The sequence below is a fragment of the Gouania willdenowi genome, chromosome 10 (assembly GCF_900634775.1).
Source record: "Gouania willdenowi chromosome 10, fGouWil2.1, whole genome shotgun sequence".
Classification (NCBI taxonomy): domain Eukaryota; kingdom Metazoa; phylum Chordata; class Actinopteri; order Blenniiformes; family Gobiesocidae; genus Gouania; species Gouania willdenowi.
The window spans coordinates 25,034,676-25,057,311 of record NC_041053.1 but is presented as its reverse complement, the minus strand read 5'-3'; the positions used below and the strand labels follow the sequence as shown (position 1 = coordinate 25,057,311).

Below are 22,636 nucleotides of genomic sequence, written 5' to 3'. Positions count from 1 at the left end.
GGTTTTTCCAATTGCTGTGATGGACTGGCACCCTGTCCAAGGTACCCCCGCCTATCTCCCAGTGTGATCCAGAGATAGACACCGGCAGACCCCTGCGACCCTGAAATAGGACAAAGCGAATCTGAAAATGGATGGATGGATCCAATTGGTGTTGGAAAACACACAAGCTGTCCTTATTGCATATAGATTGTGCTTGCATCTGATTGGTTGGATGTTTTATAATAATGTTTTTAGTAGCAGTTAAACTTGCTGCTAATTTCGTAAAATCAGTGTATGCCTCATAAATGAATAAAAAATCATTTGTTTCAAGAATAAAAAAAAAGGTAGAAATTGTCGCTTAGACATATGTTTTCATCTCCACCATAAACATTCCACTTGTTAAACTTTCATACATTGCATTGTGGGATGTGGAGTCCTGTAAACAAATGCAAAAAAGTGTTTTTACTTCATTCTTACTGTGATTTCTTGTTTTTCTTCACCAGACTAGGAGTAAAAACATTTTGTTTCTCATTTCGTCTCCACGACTCCACATCTCACAATGCAATGCGTGGACATTTCAACAAGGAGATGAAAACAAACACTATATACATTTGTTTATGTCCTCTCTTTTTTGTGCCCCTATCTATCTATCTTATATTTAAGGACCAGTGAGTGCCGTTGCAATGCAGCTGTAATGGCAAACCAGCATGTAAGGTGACCTGATTCTTTGGCGATACCACTGGGACGCAGGTGTCACCAATATGGCTGCCGAGAACAGATGCTTTGAAAGGAGAGAAGAGGGGGCAAGGGGAATGAGATGCGTGAAGGATAGGCGCCTGAACTCAGCTACGCAGAAGAGACACAAAACATCTGTTTTTGCATGCAAAGCTGCTGTTTGGGGAAAGAGATACACACACATATGCATGCAGATGTTCGCATGTGAAGTCATAAAATTACAGGTACAACGCTAAACCTGTGCACCTTGTTTGCAGAATAAACTGAAAATAAAATATGCAGGAAGTTTTAAACTCATTCTGCACTCTTGTTTCCTTTTTTCCCCTCTTGCTTTTATTTGCATTTTATTTGTGTCTTTTTCCAAGATGTTAAGCACTTTGAGATAAATCTTGTTTGTGCAAAGCACTTTAGAAAAAATGACTTTACTCTCCCTTCCTGCACTGCCCTCCTGAATCTGAACAGCTCTTGCTGCACATTATCTGCATGACTATCTTTTATATCTGGCTTTAGCATATAACCACAAAGCCATAAACTAGAGGGAAAAACAGCATGAACACACGTGGAGATTTAGATTAATATTAGGCACACCTTGCATGGCAGATAAATATAATTGTTTTTGCGGGTTGCTGTGTAAATATGTGCATCTGAAATGAGAACAAGAGTGTGACATACTCATTTGGTCTGTCCACGGGGGTGCCTACGCACACTCCAGCTACTCGAGTTATACGCCAGCTCTCATATTCTCTGCAATGACTTGCATCTATTACATTGTGCGATAAAGATATTTTACTTACTGCCAGAAAAATGTACATTTTACTAGATATTTACTGCCTTTAGATCTCTGCATTTAGTCTGTGTAATGGTCTAGGGGGACCACTAATACTGTCAGTGCCACGCTGTCGGGCTGAATTGTTACATGATTAAAAGAGATTGTTTCTTTTATTCTCATCTGAATCAAAATTTGTAGCATAAAGAGGCTAAACCACGCATCATTGCTGCTTTATTGTTGTTGTTATAAAACCACAAATAAGCAGAAATAGTAAGAAAAATAATCATTCCTTTAAAATTCACACAACGATGCTGCAAAAAAAATATTCATGGCCAAAAACAAATTGCTTGCGGTTTTTGCAACATCCAGAAAAATTTAAGTAAAAAAAATGAAATATATACATATATAATTATGCAATACATAAACTCTGTTACTTGCTAATAATTTATAACAATAATAAAACATTTAAAAAAGGTAAAACATACTGGAAAAACACGTTCTGTCTAACAATTATGGCTTTTTTCAAGACAATTTTTTTCCCGTTACATGAAACCAAAGAAGGTGCATAGGACTACTGGTTTTGCTGCAGAATGACAAACATGACATCGCAAAGTAACATCTACTTTACAGGTAAATTGATATTGAAATATCTATTTTTAAAGCGTACATTTGTCAAATGAATTGTCCATGATGATTTGTAAACAGCAACCCGCAGGATTGGCTAAGAAACAACACTGTAACAAGAAACCAAACTACGCATGCAGCAAGGAAATCAAGCAATTAGTAAGCATCCAAGCACATCACTGTGTACTCCACTTTATATTTCCCTCAATTTTTTTTTTTCTATCTTTAACGTGCACCAGGGTGTGTAAACAGCAATCATAAAGTGTTTCTCCATCTCTCTGTTTTTGTTTCCATAACAACTTTGTGTTAAAACAAAACTCCCAGAACTTCTGCTTCTGTAGAAGCCTGACCCATTTTTACCGTGTGTCCAATGTCCCCCGTGTCTGAAGAATGTGTAGCTGTGATAGAAAGGTGGTGCGTGGGAGTGTATAGCTATAAGCTGAAGGGTTTGTGTTGAGCTAATCCCCGTAAATTCATTATATTTCTTAATTTGGAGAAGTCTGGAGCATTAGCTCGTCTGTTAACCTTGTAATATACATTGTGCACGCACACAGATCAGTGTGAGGAATCGTCCTACATATGTGTGTGTTGCCAGCTCCCAGCAGGATCCAACTATTGCAGTTTGTTTTGAAGCCCTTAATGACCAAACTGTATTTACTGTGCTTAACAGAGAAAAGTCAGAGAGCAGGCAGTGTGTGTGTGTGCGTGTGTGTCCGTACAGAAATGCCTATTCAGCAGTTAAAAAGGGATCATTGCAGGGCTGAGCTCCCACTCTCACTCCCATCCTCCTTATATCTTCCCCATCCTCCCCACTTTCACCACTTCTTTCCATCTCTTTATTTTGTGCCCTGTATCTTCACTGCCTCCATCTATCTATCTTTTTCCCCCCCTTTTTTTTTTTTCAAATTACTGCAGCAACCAACCTTTTCTGTTTTTAATGCACCTCCCCACAGAGCTAATTGCTATGCTCCCAGTGTTTTAAGATGGTATTATTCCCATGTGCTGCTACCGTTTCATGTGTCCTCTCTACCTCAGAATGTCACAAGCTTCATTTTTCATTCTTCTCAAAGCTTTAGGGGCTATAGGAGAGAGAAGGGGAGCTCGAGGTGACATCTAATCCCAGACAAACACGCAGATGCTGACGAAAGGGGTCTCATTTCTCACATTACTTTTATATTTTGGATTTTAATGCTTCGCCTATAAAGTGCAACGTTGGGATACAGGACACACATACATTTGCAGTCAAGCACACGCACACACACACACACACACACTTAGTCATTGAGTCATCTCTGTGTAATTAGGAGGCAAAATCCACTGCAGAAGCTTCATCAAATTCAGTAAAAAAAAAATGCATGTATGCATTTCCTACAAAAACACACACATACACACACACACGCATGCGCGCGCGCACACACATACAAGAACTCGCACAAATCACCTAACTGATACGCAAATGTCTTCCCCACTTAAGCACCTTTTGGAAGAATAACATTAGCAGAAAAGAAGAAGAGCACATCTTTGTCGTGCCTTTGTTTCTGTAGATTTGTTTCAACAAAGCCATTAAACATTCATTGCTTCGGCACTGACTTGAGGTGGCTTCCCTTGCAGCAGATAGCAAACCGCTTTAGAAGAGGCTAGGGCTAAAAATAGCTTAGTGTTTCCCATGCATAATGAATGGACAGAGACAGCGCTAACGCTAGCTCTTTCCAGGAGCGATCCGCTACGCTCCGTTTGGTCGTCTCAACTCTCCGGGTGTTCTGAGGGAGCGTTCCCAGACAGGTGCTTCGAGCCAGACAGTATTCCCATAAAAACATTCACTCAACAGTTCCCATCTAATCCGCCTTTCCCATTCACCTGTCACGCTTCACTAAGAACACAAGTCTTGTCCATCCACCTGTTTGCTTTGGTAATGGTGGAATACTTTAAAAAAAAAAAAAGACATACAAATACACACCAAACACACACACATAAACAGCATGTAGTTTCCTGAGGATTATCCCACTATGGTCAGTTTCTGCCTGGCTTGGTAAAGCTCATTTCCTGCCCAGCATCCACTCTCAACACATATTCACAGTGGCATGGCTTTTGACACACACGCGCATAAACAATTGCTGGTTATAGGTGTTTTATTTGCTCACAGCGTATTCTTTGTCTTCCTACATGCCAGGGTATGTTTAGGCAGTGCCAGATTGACACTCTAAACTCATTTAGGTCGATTTTAATGGATGCCCAGAGCCAAGGACTCTCTGTGCACCCATTAGATCAGCAGCACTGGCTGGGAAATGTAGCAATTGTCAATTCCATCCAAATATATGTCCTTTACCCTCTAGGCTCTCATCAGTTTACCCTTCTTCCCCCCTTCGCACAGCTTTTTTTTCCCCACTTTGTCAGCTGGGCTTACAAAGTTAACTTCCATTTTCATTGCAGTCACTTTTATTGGTGCTTTCTTTTTCCCTTCTCTTATAATTTTTCTATGCAAAATGTCTCACTAAACAACAAGTCCAAGTCTGGCTTTTTCCATTTTGTGCTTCTGTTTTTTGCTTTTTTATTACTGCCATTTTCCCCCTCTTTTGTCTCTGCTGTTTACCGTCTGTGTAGATGCACAGCTGTGCCTAAAAGAAGCCCCAGTGCTAAAAGTAAGGGGTGCACGTGAGCAAGACAGAGAGGAAGAGAGCGTGAGCCTGGAAGCCTCACTCTGCCTCTTTGCCAGTGTCTGCCATTAGGGTGTCAGTGGCAGAGTGAATTCATTTGCTGTGCAGTTACTGGGCTAATGATTGATGTTGCCCCAGCAAACAGTAAACCAATTAGAAGGCTGATGTAACGTCATTTTAAAAACCTCCTAATCAGGTTGTTCTTGAACCTGGGACCCAGGTCTTCCCTAATGAAGATTTATACTGGATCAAAGGAGAGCCTAACACCATTAACAATAGATTGTATTCCACCAAAAATCACATTAGGACTTTTCTGCTCGCCCCTCTCCCTCCCATCAGGCCTCTGCTAAATATATCTGCTGATTACAAGTGCAGATGCACAGAGGATTGGAGAAATGAGGAAGATTCATAAATGGGAATCAGAGAAGGACACCGAGGCCTGGAGAGAGTCCTCGGTGGCTAATTGTTGAGAAAGAAATGCTTGCACTGATGAACAAACTCATCACCAAAGAAGGTTTCCATGTGGCTTTATGTGCATACATGAGAAAGTGTGCTGATATAAGCACTCAGGACCAGTAAGAGAGTCTAGAGTGATGAAAGAGAGTGGGAAAACTAACTAGTTTGTCTCTGCTACAAGCATATTATTGCTGGCACTTAAAATTCATCATCCCCTTACCTTTCACTTTCTGGAAGAATATTAATGTCGTATGGAAAATAAGTACAAGCACGCCTACTTACTAGCAAACAGTCAGCACTCTGCAGAGGACAAAGGTTTCTTTCACTTGCATCATTGTTTTTTTGGCTACACTTGACAGAGGTGGTGGTTGGGTTATGTTAAAAAATGTAAGCCATTAGCAAAAATCTCCAACTGTCTCTTTCAAACTGTCACATGAGCGTCAATTGAAATTTAGGAATGGAAATGTATTCTTTTGTAGTTTCTCATGATCAAAAACAGAATACTTCAATCATTACTTATTATGCTTATATACACACAAATGTATTTGAAAAAACGTAATTATCATTGGTAGAATAGCATTTTTTTTTTAATATAATTTAGCTACAAAAGGTAATGTATTTGTCTTACTTATTATATTATTTTCACTTTTTCTAATAAATAGCCATAACAAAAGTTTCTCACAACAGCTGATTCAGGAAAAAAACTAAACAAAAACTAATTCCCCAAATGTCAACAAGTTAAATCAGCATGAACAATCATGTGGCCCATTAACAAAGAGCTACTAAATCAAAATAAAAAATGAAGACATAGTGAGGTAATGCAGTGAAAGATGAGGAAGCAATGCCAAATGAAGGAAATGAAAGAAATTGGAAAGAGGAGAATGTGGCCTTACCAGTGGAGGAAGGCTGGGCCCGTAGAAGATAAGTGTCTTCTGGGTGGGGCTCCAGGTGAGAATGGTTGGAGTTCTTTTCCAGCAGGGGCATCTGGCATTCTCTAATGGGTGGAGATGGGCCAGGGGATGGGTGATGAGTGGCAGAAGTGGAGGACGGAAGGGAGGGAGGGAGCAGGGTGGATGAAGAGGCTGGAGGGAGTGGGCGACCTGAAGGATGATGGAGGTAAAGAGAGACAGAGGAAGAAAGACAAGGACATTAGGGGATGTTAGAGACCACAAGATGGTGATACAGTGGCTTGGTTCTAAAGACAGATTTGTAAAGCTTACACTAATTGTAAGTTAAGTTCAAACATTTGGAATGATAAATATTAGAAAACAGAAAAAAAATGAACTGTTAACACAGTATCCATCTATCCACTCGTCTATCCATTGTTTCATCCATCCATCCACTTTCTTGCTTTTGACTGCTAAAACTATTTATTATTAATCATTCGTTATGCTTTTAATGGTATGATTACTTTTGTTATTATTATTATTGATTATGATTAGTATTAGAAATAACTCAAGTTCAACTTGGGTTGTTGGATGCAAGTTTGTGTAGGTTTTTTTTGAAGAAAGTAAAAACATACCTAGATTTAATTCAGCTTGTTAAAATGACTTGCTGTGGTGATCTTTAAAGAAGGCAGCAGTTGGAAGAATGCAGCTTTTCCTTTTGTTGGATGCTGGGCCAATGTTTTTCAAAACGCACATGGTCAGATTCTCTTCACAGAGATGCAAAGGTTTGCAGGTTTCGTAACGCGGGTCATGGGGATTATAGCTGCATCAAAACATTTATTTAAATTTGCAATTATTTTTTACACCATAATACTCCCACGTCTACTGTAATGCGATAGATTATTCTTTAATGCTACACTATTTGCCTGCATCTTCAAGGCTTGAATGATAGGACTAAGGCATGTGGCAACAGTGTTACCACAATTACATGAATTAGTTTTAAGATATTCTATTAGCTGTTCTTGTCTTGTAAATCTTCTGGGAAGCAAAATTTTGCTTTTTATATTTTGACGTCACTAATCATATCATTTTGTCTAATAAGGCAATTTGTGGTCCTTGCACTTTTTGCATCTTGACACAACTGTATTGTACAAAGAACAAAGTGAGGGTAGACGGTGCTCCGTACAAAGAGAAAAAAAAGAAACCAATGAGAAAATAAAACAAAACCCAAAATCATATGAATTCTTTCCAGAGGACCTACATCCATTATTCAGTTGTCCTCTACATTGGTAAGACAAAAGAAAGTTAAGAGTCTGTCTTTAAATAGAAACAGCCATGGGATGTGTGGACACAATCAGGCTGTCCCATACACCAGAGAGACAAAAGAGGGATATAGAGAATTCCTACTACTCTCCAAAGGTTTGGAATCAAGGACAAAGACAAATCTAATAAATTCTATTTAGAGACAGCTCAAAATATATAATAATTATGTCTGCCATATTTGCAGCCCCATCAATCAACAAAATGGCAAGAATGAGGCCAATGATTTCAGCCAATCTTGGTTTATTATAACAACTAATTAGACAGTTATCAAAAGTTATGTTAACATTGTAATTTAGTTGCTACCCAGTCCACAAATCCAAAATGACAGCAAAGGATGATTTTCCAAATACAAATTAAAGTGTATACATTGTCTTGCAATGATGCCCTGTCCTTCAACTTTAATTTTCAGCTGTAGAGAAATCTTACGGTCTTATTTCTTTAAAGCCTACAATGTAAAATTAAAAGATGGCTTGAGAATCTTTTTCTCTTTCTCTTTTTTTGTACTTTCACCTCTTTTCAAACAGAACAAAACACAGAAGGATATAGAAGAAGAGACGGAAAGTAAAGCACATGAACCTTGAAGAAAAAAGCAGACAGTATAATGTTTTATCACTGTATAGCGACCTTTTTTTTCCGTTGCTAACACTTTAGCTGAAAATACAAATGTTGTATGACTGTAATTTGACAGCATTCATCTTTCCATCTGATCTATCGATAGAAGTCAAAACCTGCAAGTTCCCGGATGATTTGGGGACTTTTTAGTTTACAGTAGGTTTGTGCAAAAAAAATCATTTGTTTTGCAAATTCGAGTAAATTGGACTTTTTCGCGTTCCGTCCTTGTGGGTTTCCGTAGCGCGATGTGAGCCAGCCCCCTCTTTGTTTACCCTGTGAGTAGGCTATATGTGTGCCACAGACATGTTTAATATTTTATTCGCACTATGCTGAGATGCTAAAGGAAGAGTTTTTTTTTTTAATTGTAACTTTATATGTTATAAAATATGTAGCTATCTGATTTCTTAATCAGAAAAATTAAGCTACTGTGAAGTTGCTGTTGCACTTTTGCTTAAACCTGGGTTAAAGCTTGAAATTGCTGAATGACAGAGCCTCATTTACTTTATATTTTGGGATTGTTCTATGCATTTTAACTCTTGAGGACAATCACAGCAATAAAGCTGCACTTTTGACAATATATCTAATGTCCGCAGTCATTTTTAAGTGCATCAAAAAAAAAAAATCGAATCAAAACTCAAATTTTTCTTTAAAAAAATCAGAGATTATTCTTAAGCAAAATCGCCCATCCCTAGGTTACAGTGCAAAATTGGCCACATCAGTGAAACAGCAACAAGATGTGACGTAGAGGAAGATCAATCGTTCAGAAAGCAAAGAGGCTGAAATTGGTTATTCACTAATTTGTTCATCTATACAGCATGCAGAATGAAAGTCAATGCAACACATGGGAAAACACGTTGACACAAGGTGCTGTCAAGGCTTTGTAGAGCTTTTTTGGATAGAAACAGGGGCCGACTGATGTCTCATTCCTGCTGTCCAAACTGCTCCAGCTTAGAGCTTTGCGTCATGGAAACCAGAGCTCTGATCGATCAACAACCCCACGTTAACTACACCCCAGAGAGAGACCAGCCTTGTCTTTTGTTTAGGTATGTGTGTGTCTGTGCTCCTGTGTGAGTCTGTGTACACAGTGAATCTCATCAGAGCAAACAGAGAAAATGGATAAACAACGGCAAAACAAACACTGTAGCTGACCAGAGGGATAAGAGAGGAACCGGATGGAACACAGAGAGATGGATGTTTGGATATGGGGAGCAGAAAGGTCATCAACATGACCTAGGAATTTAAAGGAAGAAGAAGAGAAAGCAAATGAGGAAAAGTCAAGGAGAAAGACCAAACGCCAAAATCATCTGTCAGATGTTGGCAGTGATCTGGATCATTGATTCTGATCATGGTACCATGATCATTCACACTTTAAGGCTTGTAAGAAATGTATATCCTCATTAATATCAATACAGTAGGTCCAAATGTATGGGCACCCCCATAAAAAACGAAAAATTGCACAATCTAGATCCCGATCCATTTGAAACTGGGTTGGGTAATCGAGGAACCGACCCGACAGATTTAATAAAGATCAATCAGTTTCCAACCAAATGTGAATTTCACACACACATTTCAGTTGTCACACAAATCCAGAATCAGAATCTTTTTCGTGATCCCCTCTAAACTTTAATGGAATCTTCCATGGCGTAAGGTCTATCTTTGCTTAAAATGTTGTCAAAATCCATCAAGTATTTATGTTATAATCTTGCTAACAGACAAACAGAGGTGTGTGATCAATAGATAAGGTTGATTAGCAGGGAGAAGCTAACTAAAACAGGAAACAAACTGAAAAGACATGGTGGAAAATAGCAATGTACATATATAACGGATCTAAATAAATCAATCACAGTCTTCTAGAGAATACTGCGATCAGCATATTTCTTTATGGTCTATAATGGGTCAAACAGTGATGTCAAGTAATCAGTATGTATGCAAAACAGGAAAGCAGAGGAGACTGTTAAAACATTATGGTGCAATCAATGCACAATACATTGCAATTATGTGCACATGAGGTTATGTGTACGGGATGACCGTTATTCATATTAGAAATTACTTTAATTACAAAAAGGGGAGAAAAATTGCACTAGTTGGCCAAAAGCAATTAAGGAAACTTTAATCTCCTTAGCAATTATGCTGTGGGGCATCCTTAACTCAGTCATTTCTGCCCGCTACATTTCTAGAAAGGTCAGTGAAAATTGCTTTGTGTTATTAGAACAAAGACTTGGCAATGAGCTCACGCGGTTCTCTTGACGATTTGTGTATGCCGCAATCCTTCAGCCTCCTCCCTGGCCATCTGTATGTCTTCCAATCCTTCACTCTGTGCCCGTCATTCGCTCTTTGAATCTATGGTCCGTTCTCAAGTGTTGATTAGTGTGAAGGGAAAGTGTATCACCAGAGGGAATCTGGTCCATCTACAAACTGTAGCACTGTGGCAAAAGCCCTAGCATTGGCGGGTGATAATTTGACAAAAAATATAAAAACAAACAAAGAATATCATCATATTTTGCGTGTTACACAAAACATCTTTGTGAGAATGTGTGCATAAATGTCCCTGTTTCTATAGTTCTGTATAATGAATAATCGATAACACTTTACTTGAAGTCATTAGCATTAGAAAGCTGTCATTAAGTGTTGTTAAACTCATGGCCCGTGTGCCAAATCCGGCCCTTTGGAGCATCCAATTCGGCTCGCAGGAGAAAGTAAAAATGACAGAGAAAACATGAATCATTGTTTAAATGAAGCTGAACAATATTTGCAGGGACTCACAGTTTTCCTGGTGCTTATATTGCTTGATTGCAGTCATTTTTAATCTTAAAAAGTTGAAAAAAAACCTCAAAATTCTTACAAAAATCTTCCTCGAATCATTACATACTATTCATCTTAGAAATTGATCACAAAATCTAGGAAATGTAAAGTGAAGATCCTGTTGGGGCTGATATCTATGAGTTATTGTCTGATATGGTCAGTTTCTTACATATTTTGTATATTATGTATATGTGGAAGTGCAAACTATGGCACAATAATGTTGAAGTTACTTGTTTTCCTGCATAAAATCTGTGGCTCACTTAAGATCAAACCGCTCCATACTGTATTTGGCCAATGAACCAAAAAGAGTTTGACACCCCTGCCCTAACCTTTCATTACCCGAATCCTAATCTTAAACCTTACCCTACCTAACCCTAATCCCTAACACAAACTGTAACCCTAACCTAACATAACTCCACAAGATCCTTCCGCCTAACCCAGAAAAAGGCCAACATAGCACCAAAAGTGTCAAAATTTAGCAAAAGGTGTCGTAATTTCACAAACAACACTTAATTACAGCCTAATGACAGCCTTCTTGACACCTTATTCATGCTAAGGACAGCGTAATGTCAGCCTTATGTATACAACTTCAAGTAAAGTGTTACCGAAAAATCTTGATTAAGTCATATACGTCTGAACCGTCTTGAAAATGTTAACACAATGTCAGTGGTCCATGTTAATGGTTCAACAACACTTTTTTTTTTAGTTTCCCTACCTTTACCCTTGTCACTATTTCTGTCCTGCTGACTCCCTCCCACTTCAACCCGTCCATCCATCCACCCATCTGGCTAAGGTGAGAAGTGGTAGGCCGAGGAGAGGAGCAACAGCTGGAGCCCAAGCAGCCAAGAAGAGACAAATTACCCCTTTAATGAGAGCCATTCATCATCTCTTCATTCCTTCCCTTTTCTATCCTACTGATATACAGCACACCTGGAAAACAACCTGAGAAAAAAAAAGAATCCCAAAACAACAATTTGCTGATTTATCGTTCAACTTTTTCTCCTCGATGTTGCCGTAGTTCAGTTGCAATGCACGTTGCTCGCTCTGCTAACTCAATCAGCACTTGCTGCCATTAAAATGACAGAGAGTAACAAAGAAAATAAGGGGGAAACAACAAGATAGGGCAATGTGAAGTAATTAAACGTGCCATGCGCTGGAAAGGAGGAGGTAAGAGAAATGACACACCCATGCTGGCACATGCAGTCTCTCATTACTATGGCTGCTGTCAGTGCAGATGTTGGACTGAGGAGAAGCTGACAGTTAGTGTGCGCATCTCGACACGTGTGTGTGTGTGTGTGTGTGTGTGTGTGGGCCTGACAAGCTCTGACACGAATTACTCCCTGGGCAGGCAACCTCAATAAGCCTCCCCCAATAACTGGACCAAAATGAAATGCAATTATTTATTATGTTTATTATCTTTCTTCTTCAAAATAAATAACAATAACACGTAGTGTATCGTAAGGCTTGTAAACTGTGCTTAGCTTAGTAGACTGTTATAGAACATATTATACAGATTTGAGGTAAAACAATTCAAACTATTAACAGTCAAGAAAACTATATGCAAAACAAGTAAAACTAAGTATTTTACAAAGTAGTGCAATTTAAAGCTTGTAAACTCTGTATAGCTTAGTGTACTGTCATAAAAGGTTAATAAAAATAATAATAAAATCAATTATTATTTGAATAAAAACAATTATGTGTAAGATTAAAAAAAAATAGAAAAATACAAAAAACTGAAAGGTGTTTTGTACACATCTACACACTACAACTACAAATCAACCCAAAAACACACTAAATTGGCTTTTTTTAGTGCTTTGTTGAAACTAAAATGAACCCGTCTTGCCTTGGTGCCTTGTCCTCATATGTTAGTTTTTCACCAATGTTGTGGTTTATGCTCATCACTGCCAAACTGCTTGCCCTTCATTATTATTTAGCCAAAAATGTAAATGGATAATAGTTCAATAAATAAATACAATAATAGTTTGGACACTCTTGATGACAATGTATCTGATTATTTGTTAAATAATAAAAAATACATTTATTGCAAAGCTGTAATGGAGAAAATGAATTTGATGAACCCAATGTGGGACTCATTGGTCACTAGTTAAAATGGTCCCCATCTATAACACAACACTGGTCCTGCAACCGCAGACAGTCGAACGTATTATCAAAGTAAACAAAACTTGTCAAAAGGAGATTCACGTAACCCTATTGGTCACCTGAAAGAGGCCATAGAAACGACTGCGTTCAGGAGAAATATGAAACAGACACTGCACAGCCTCAAAAGATAAGGAGACCTTTTCTAGTTTCAGGAATGTTCCTCATTCCACTTCTCATCGTTATTGACTCCGTTTAACCATTTTCTGTCAACATTTTACACACTAAAGCGACGTATAAAGCAGATTTTAAGTAAATATCTGCAGCAGATACAACAGCACACTTTCACAGGTGTGAAGAAACACATTTCCCCATGATGAATCAGGGCGGATTAACACAGGTGTTAATTATACTGTACAACTCAAATAAAAAAGGTAATTTTCAAAGAGTGAAGCATGTACGAGAAATAGAGAATTGAGAGGAAAGCATGAGTGTAAAGAGTCACTATTGGAGCTGACTTCTTCACTCGGCGCGGAGGATCACTGAGAACTGTTTAACTCACATGCACGGTGCACTGCACGAACGCCATGTTTAAATCTGCTCTTTTCTGAAGGGGCTCTGGCTGCCTGCGCTCGAGGCTGCAAATAAAGCGTGTTCTAGCCTGTCCGTGCGCGCTAACGTCTCCAGGTGTTTGGTCACCTTTGGGTGACGTGGCGGTGAATGACGAGGTACCTCGGCATTCTCATAATTTATGAGGATGGGCGCTCAGTCAGCCCAGCTTCAGCCCAGCAGCGCTATATAAAAGTATTGTTTTTTTCTCGTGCCGTCCCCTTGAGATTGTCGCCCTGGGTGGCTACCCATGTTGCCCATATCAAAAACCGCCACTGCCTGACAGTGATCTGAGGGCTATTTAGACAGCTGCTGACACAATGAGCCCTTTTTTTCTATTTATCTATACAGTGTGTCCTGTCTGCTGCATCTCATCTCTCTTCCTTCCTGTTCCTCCCCTCTTCTCCATTTTCTCAAGTTCTCGCCTCCTCTTCCTTCCCATTCACTGGGTTTAACATTCCACATTTAGTTCGACTGTGGCAAGATGCACACCTGTTGTTGCCTGCACGTGTGAGCAACAAATGGATGTTTTCTTCATCAGTGGCACGCTGCATGAAAAGGTGGTCTCCTACAATCTCATGCCTTGTGTTTTTTTGAAGAGGAGTGATAAAAATGAGTTAAGAGGCAAGGGTGATTCAACAGACATGTTTTAATTAATAAAGTTGTGCCTTCATAGCCTAAAGAGATGATTGTATCACGATATTGTTTTTGCTTTGATGTGTAACTGGGTTCTTTGATGGGTGTCTAAGTTGTTCTCTGGCCTGCAGCTCTCCTCTGCTCTTGCTCAGCTCTTTACTTTCATCTCTCATGCATCACATCAGTGCTTCAGCGGCCATGGTGGCCCTCTTCTCTACAAGCAGAATGCGGAAACATGCGTCCGTGCACATAGCCTTGAGCAGAGACTGCACTTGCCTTATGGTTAAGAAAAAAGGTGTCCAAATGAGATCACACCAAACAGCTTTTACTCAAATTCAGGGTTTGAAATTATGCTTAGCCTTTGATCTACTCCCATATTATCTAATAGCATATGATTTGAAAAAACTTGATCTCACTTCCACTAAAGTATATTTGTCTTGCTGGTCTCATACTCTAAGCCTTACGTAATGTACATTTGTGATATCTGCTTTAAGTGCATGTAGTCCATATTTTATTCAACAGACAATATAGTTATAAAAAGAGTCTCTATACAGTCTCTATATTATGACATTATAAATGTACCACAGAGTTACAAATTATATTTGCATGTTCGAGACTAGGATACTGAGCTAATTTGGCAGTGTGGTTGTAAGGAGAAGGGTTGGTTTATTTAATGCAGTGCTTAACTGACACGGGCACATGGAACTGAATTGCATTTAGAATGTAAATATCAGTATATTATTCCAAGAATTGAAAACAAAATTGTGTTCAATAGCTCACAAGAAATAGTGCACCAGCAGTCATATTTGGTAATTTGGTCATAAAATGGACACAGGAGGTAAAGACTGGTCAAGCAGAGGACGAGATGTACGGTAGATGCTTTAAGCTGTATATTTATTTATTTTTTAATAGTACTTTAACTTGAAAAAAAATACATACAGGCAAATGTAAAGAAGTGGAATTCCTGAAAGCAAAGAAAATCATCTCATTAAATTATACTAAATAATAAATTACATCAAAAATAGCCATTTATAACTTGTATGCTGTGCACCATACTTTAAAACAACTGTGTTCGATAATACTACAGTTATCCTTGAACATTAATTTCTATCAAAAAGTTGAATTTCAATGTAGTTTATTAACATTATCTACCTACTGAAATGTGTAAAGGTTACAGCATACTCAATTCAATGTGTAGAAAAAGAATCTGAATGCAAAAAAAGAAGAAGAAACCCTTTCAAATTTGGAGAGCAAAGAAGTGAAAACATGTAGAAAACCTCAATAGATCTTCACCTTGTTCTACCTTTTCAATCAATCCTTACCTTTTCTAAAAATAAATCCAAGGCCAATGGGAATAAATGGTTTGTATGATGGGTGACCTGAATGAAACGGAAATGTTTGTACAGCTCTTTGTGATTTTTATCTGTGAAAAGCGCTTTAAAATAAAATGTACTTACTTTCCTCAGACATTTTCTCAGGTTTAACATAGAAGTTTCATTAGACAGAAAGGAAGACCGGTGCTTATTATCGAATCAAGGATATTCCAGTGTATGAAAGATGAGAAACTCTTTGAGGAAACATTATTATTGAACATGACCGGCCTTCTGACTATTCTATAAACGTAAAATTGCGGTTCCACAAATAGCATTCCATGCCCCAGAGAAATGCAACATTAAGTACAAAGAGTTCTTTGGATGCATCACAGTTTTATGTGGATTTGAGGTGCTAATGTTTTATTTTGAAATCATTTATCCCTCTCCCACACAATCTGGTTCTTAACCAGGCGCTGAAAATGCAACATTATATTTGACAACTGCTAAACGTTTCAGACTTCAGGATATCTGACTTATGCAGCCATGCGTGTTCAGGGATTGGGGCTATGCTGAAGAAAACCTACAGGACCATGTAATGGACCAGGACCAGGTAGTGGATAAACATGATTACATTTGTCATGACTCATATAAAACCATAGTGACTGAAAGGGAGCCAAGACACAAATTCAACATAATACTCCTCAGTAATTTTAATATCTAGTTTGAGAGGTCATTCCTCATTTATTCCCACATTGAAGAGGCAGTTATTATTTTCAGTGCAGAGTGAAGTGGACAGACCCAACCTAACACTGAGCAACCTTTAGACCTACATGCACACAGATCCAGGGATATTTCTGCATTTGCTAATTGAAACATGCCACCCCGCCGATGCTGCTTTCAAGTGCGTCTTGTTGAGTGTGTCTGTGGCCATGCATAGCATTACAGCGCACTCACGCTGTCCACTGTCAGAGATGTCCACGGTGCAACCGAGGCTGCATTACCATATAAATTACATCCATGTAGTTCTGCTAGGGATTGATGGTATTGTTATGGACTATACGTATCAGACCCTCATTGAAAACAATCAAATAAATACCCTTCCCCTCACACATAAATGCAAACACACACACACACACACACACACGCACGCGCACGCACATGCTTAACCCAAGGTGAAGGGAACAGACACCTATCCTCTGAGGCTTCCATTACCTCTGAACATGCTCTCAGACGGCTGAAAAGGAAAACAGATCTGATATGAGGGAAGCAAAAATTGTGTCAGAAAGTGAGTAATCCTATGTGCGAGAAATTTATGCCTAATAGAAAAACAATGCATCATCTTATTTTCCCCTGTAGGGTCGATGCTGCTCTGCACCTAGCAGTTAATCAATCGCAAAAAAGCAAAAATGATAACAAGAATAGAAATGCACTCAAGATTCACTCTCACAAAAGATTAAATCGTATGACGTCAATAATGTTACCTATTAAAGGAATAAAACCAATGTACATTTTGAATTATTATATACTATAAGTGTATATTGGCAGAGGGTTTTTCTTATTCTTACAAGAACATGTGAGTATACCTTTCTAACAAGGCACCATCACTCTTTCTCAGTGTAGGGATCACATCCTGCCAGTGACCCTAAAAACATGTTTGTTTCTACAGCCCAGTGTTAGATTGTCATCCATATCCCGGGTGTTAAATCATGGCTTGCACCCAGTCAACTGGGATTGGCTCCAACAACTCCTGCTACCCTGAACAGGATAAGCAGGTAAAGAAGACCAGACAAGAATGGCCTGCAGACCAGTTTAATAATTCTGTGTTCTCTGTACTTTTCAACATTGTAGTGCAGCGTTCAACAGACCACAAAGGCAGGCAGAACATTTCTTACATCTAACACAAGCCTACTACTCAGTGAACAGAGATTTTTAGCTCTACATATGCTTTGTGGCTTTTCTCCAGGTGCTCTGGTTTCTTCTTAAGAGTTTAAATTGTAATGCAAATTAGGGCCATTGGAGTCTAAATTGACTGAAAGAGTGAATTTACCTGTACTAGTGATTGCCTGTCTCTGTGTATTAGGCATGGATTGGAAGCTCAGATAGAGTCCAATGTACTAATACTCTGTTTAGGGTACGCAAATCCATAAGATGATTTATTAGGGATGTGGATGAGCAATATCTATTCATTTATTAAACACTGTATTACAAACCATTCATGTGAAGTAAAAACGTGGCCATTATGTTTATTAAGCCTTACAGTATACTACGTTTAAAAAACTAAAGTCACATTTCAAAAAAATTGTTTGCTATATTAACTCATTGAGTGCCATTCATGTCAATAGACATTATTTGGTTTAGCAAGCGGTGAGATTCGGAATGTCCGGGAGGAGGAGAAATTTGCGTGTGTGAAGAATGACGGGGGGAGAGACTTGGAGGACGACCAAAATACAGTAAGCAAACCATGACCTAGCCGAACTCTGACCTAAGATAGCAAAATATATTAATTTTGCCATGAAAAGCCCGGTCTGGTTGTTTTTTTGTAGTTTTATAGTAGGAGGAAACCAATGTTGAGGTGGCCCTAAAGCAAAAAAAAAAAATGCTTCAAAGTCACTATTAGGTTTTTTCAGAAAAAAAGCCATTTTTTCCTCAGCTTTTGTCACAAACTGTGAAATTTTGCCTCTATTCAACTGCAGATTATGGAAGAACAAAACAAGCTAAAAACAAAATTATTTTTTCTGATGAAAGTAGAGAACCTAATCTTTCAGAATCTGTCAGATTGTCATAGTATAAATATTCTTTGGGTCTTTAAAAATCTGTCAAAATGCTCTAAAACGGCTGGCACTGAGGGGGGTAGAAATTTTGAAAACGATTGGCACTGAATGAGTTAATAATGATAATAATGTAAAATATGAACACACGTGTAAACTAAGTGCATCAATATGAGACAGATTTCACAGCCTATTCCCCTGCTTTTTCCATTGTAGTTAAAAAAAAATCATAATCTAACAATCTAAACCAAATGGGACAGAAAAGTAGAGTCGCTGTCTTATCCAGCTGCTGAAAACAATTTGCATTTGTGAATGTTTTAATCAGCCCTGCAGCCAACCCTCAACAGTGTCTGTTGTGCATCTGATGAGTGGTGCGAAACATTCAAACGTGCACTCGAACACACTTAGGGACGTCCAAGTCACAGCATCCAGTCGATGCAAACACTTTCTGTACCAACATTTACTGAGTAATGCTACACGTCACTGCCTGGACCAATACTGTAGCTATGACACGATGCAGAATGAACCATAAGTTCCAAATTTGTGTGACCAATTAAATGACAGAAATCAACCAAATAGTTGTTAACAATAGCTTAAGGCCTTTTAGTGACTAAAAGATCCTGTGCTCAGCTGCACCAAGTCCTGAGAATTACCAAGCTCCTCCCCCATTCGTGCCAGAAAAGAAAAGTCCTCAGTGGATGCATTTCTCGTGTTGCTAGGGCATTCTCGTAAAAAAAGAAAAAAAAAGACAAAAAACATTTAAAGATAAATGGTAAATCAAAGGAGGAAGAAATGGGATTAACTAAGTTGATGCATGTATTTCCAGTGTTCATTTTGTTGACAAACATTTTGTGTCAGTTTTTGTCACCGACATTGTTTTTAAGTAAAAATAACAAACATACAAATACAAAAAAATACAGTGAACAAAAACGATATGAAAATATATTGAAATTGATGAACTATGACGTTCACATGGGAAAACATTTTTTAGGAAGTTGTTCAATCAACAATTTGTGTTGCGTGGAAGGCGGGAAAAGCTGGTAAGCGATCCAATAGGAAGTAAGCTCATTGTGTTTACGGATGTAACACAATTCATGGGGTCTTTTGCATTGATCACATCAAATCTGTGTATTTACAAATATTAATATAATCCCATGCCAGATTTATAAATGGTAATTGAAACTTTATAAAACGTATAAACTATTTTTCTTTATACTATAGTCGACTGTAGCTGTAATGGATTTAGTTGAAAACTAGGCTATAAGTGAAGGAGCCCTGAAAACAAAATTTGGACTAAAACTAAGTTGCATTTTTGTCAAAAGAATATGACTAAAAATAAATCAAAATTTGCTGATATAAACTTGATTCGAAACAAGTCATTTATTTGTCACGTGTGTGTGTGTGTGTGTGAGAGGGCTTCTAAGGCTGAGTCAGCCCAGCTCCTTTTACAATATCCCAAACACACGTCCACAAACACCCAGTCGGTCTGTGGTAACTTCCAGTGTTGGATCAGCCAGCAAAGGGATGATGTTCTTAGTGTCAGCAGATAATGAGTGCGCTGTGTCCTGTTGCTGAGCGAAAACCTCGCTTCTCTTTGATGTGCTGTGTGGGCTCCATTTATAGTAACAGCAAAGAAAGCAGCTGAAAGACGGCAAACACAGTGAGCCACAAAATGTTCCCCACAACTAGCTTACACTTCAGCATTGTGTTCTCACCTAACGTAAAGAGGCTGAAGTCATCACACTGTGGGCGGAGTGTAAGTTCTCATCTAAAGCTTTAAATGCCTATTGATGTGATGCGTGTTTATCAGGCACACACGGCTTCACGAAGGTATCCTCCGCGCTTGTGCTGCACACGTTTTAGCTTCACAAATAAAAGAGACAAACAAGAGAATCTGATTGGTTCAACTTCAGTTTTCTAAGGGCTTTTGGAACAGACAATTCTCTCATTCACAAAATCCTTAGGTGGCATGAGAATAATGAAAAAAAAAAAACGTAATCAACAAACACTCAGCCAAACACTCAACAAAACAAAGTTCAGAGTGATTTTGTTGAAGAATGTGTGATTAAAAAAAAAAAAAAAAAAAAAAAAAAAGTTAGTCTTGAAAAGAAAAGCCAGCACCAACCTTGTAACAAGTGTCTTCATCAGTTGCATGCTTGCAACATTTAGGCTGGTATGAAGACACAAAACACGTGTTTTGTCCATAAAGGCTTTTCATCTTCTGGGTCAAGGTGTGAAGATTAGTGAGGGGAACTGAATTTGATTGAATACATATTTCACATTTTATTTCACATTACAACATAATATTGAATAAATAAAACCCTGATTTACTCAGTATATGAAGCAGGGTTGGGATCAATTACATTTTTAAATTACAATTCTGTCTTCCATTACCCATGTTCAATTACAACTCAATTACGATGACCAGCATTGAGCCTTATTTCTGTCCCTATACCCCTCAACTTAATTTAGGTGGTGAGAAAAGGTATATAAACTCCTATTTTAATAATTTTTAATTACGTATGTGTAAACCATAAAACTGTAACATGGTTCCACAGGTTTGTGTTTAATTAAATTGTAATTGACAGTTTTTTAATAGAATTTTCATGCCAATTACAATTACAAAGTCAATTATACGAACTCAATTACAGTACTTTGGTCAACGTCTGTTGTTTTTAAACGTGCTCTATAAATAAAATTGACTTGACAAATTTAATTATGATTACAACAGCAAAAAAAAAGATTTTCAATTACTATCACAATTGCAATCATGTCACAATTGTAATCAACTATCAATTACACAACCCTAATATGAAGTAATTCATTATATACAAAATATTGTGTTGTTCGTATGTGACATTTGATACAAACCGATGACATTAGCAACCATTTTTTTTTTTTCGCTTCCCATATAACTCGAGTGCTAAATCAAATACATTTAAAAGATACATTTTACTCCCTTCTGGTTTTTGTTGAGAATGCATACTCCTCTACGTCTACTGTTTTTGTCTGTCATTTCTAAATTGACCCCCCCCCCCTACCTACTGTTTTCCTTTTTTTTTTTTCTTGAAGATCATGCAATTGCTGTACAGCATTACAATTAGCCTGGCTTGCATCAGCTGTCATCAGCGCACTCAGAGGAAAGTACGTCCCCGTGCTAATGGACTTCACATGCAGCTGTGCATCTAGGTGTAATGCTGAAGTGTGTATTTTGGAGCGCTTGTTTGTGGTCCCGTTTTGCACAACACTCATGCAAACGTGATGCAACTCCCCCAAGGCGCTACCTGCAAACTCTTTCAGCTCATAATAAACAGTTGTGCCTAGCCAAGCAGAGGCAAAAAAAGCCTTTAGTAGGCACCAGAGGACACAGACCAGGCCAAATAGTCAGACATTGGACTAGAAGTCTTACAGTACACAATGAACTACAGACCTCAGAGACAAATAATAATTGGAGGACAGAGTCAAGTCAGTCACTTTAAGCAGAGAGCGTTGAATTAGATTTTTAATTACTGCATGACCTGGGGTGTATTAACGCATATTAATGAGGATCATTAACCTAGAGGTAACTAAGACCCCTCCTCCTTAACTACAACTAATAGGACCTCTGCCGTTGGGTGCTAAACAGACAGTGCCTGCTTGTGCATATGTGTGTGTGTGTGTCTAGGCACATTTATTTTTTAAGGGGCACCTAACAGATGGCCTCTTCCATCCTTTGTAAGAAACTGCATGTCCTTGGTAAGAGTAAACATCTGAACTCAGTCGTCTTTTAAGTTACGTTGAAAGTCTGAACTCTAAGCTAAACTGTCCCCAGTGCTGCGCGCAAGACCTTGGCTTGAAACATTAAGAGTTTAGTCATCGTTCAGTGTTATTAAAAGAGGACATTTTTGGTTTATTTTTAAAAAACAAATATTTTTCAAAAACAGGCTTTTCAGTTGTCGAGCCACATTGTAAACGATAGATTAGAGAAAGCACAACATGCCAACGTGATTTCAACATCAAACAAATGGAACGTTTTGTTTGTCTATCATCAACTACAAAGAAGAAGAAGAAGCTCTGTCTGAAGCCCTGTTCCAACTCCCCGAGGTGTCAATGTCAGAAACAGCTCTGACGTCATCCACCCATCGCATCTCTAACATCCTCCTGCCACCTCCTCTATTCTCATCTCCAACCTTGGGTGTCTGAAATGTCATTACATCCTTGTCTTAGAGTCCACTTTTATTTCAGAAGAGGGAGAACCAGCCATGTTTGGTTGGTAACATTGGTTAAGTGCACACACGCACGCGCACACGCACACACACACACACACAACACACACCACACACACACACACACACACACACACACACACACACACACACACACCCCCACCCAC

General features: G+C 38.5%; 1 protein-coding gene across 1 annotated transcript in view; it reads right to left on the bottom strand.

The window, feature by feature from the left end:
• tenm2a (teneurin transmembrane protein 2a) overlaps positions 1–22,636 on the bottom strand; it is a 256,251-nt gene that overhangs the window by 75,411 nt on the left and 158,204 nt on the right. The window contains 1 exon segment of the mRNA XM_028458813.1: positions 6,111–6,317. Within this exon segment, the coding sequence (XP_028314614.1) occupies positions 6,111–6,317 (207 nt within the window).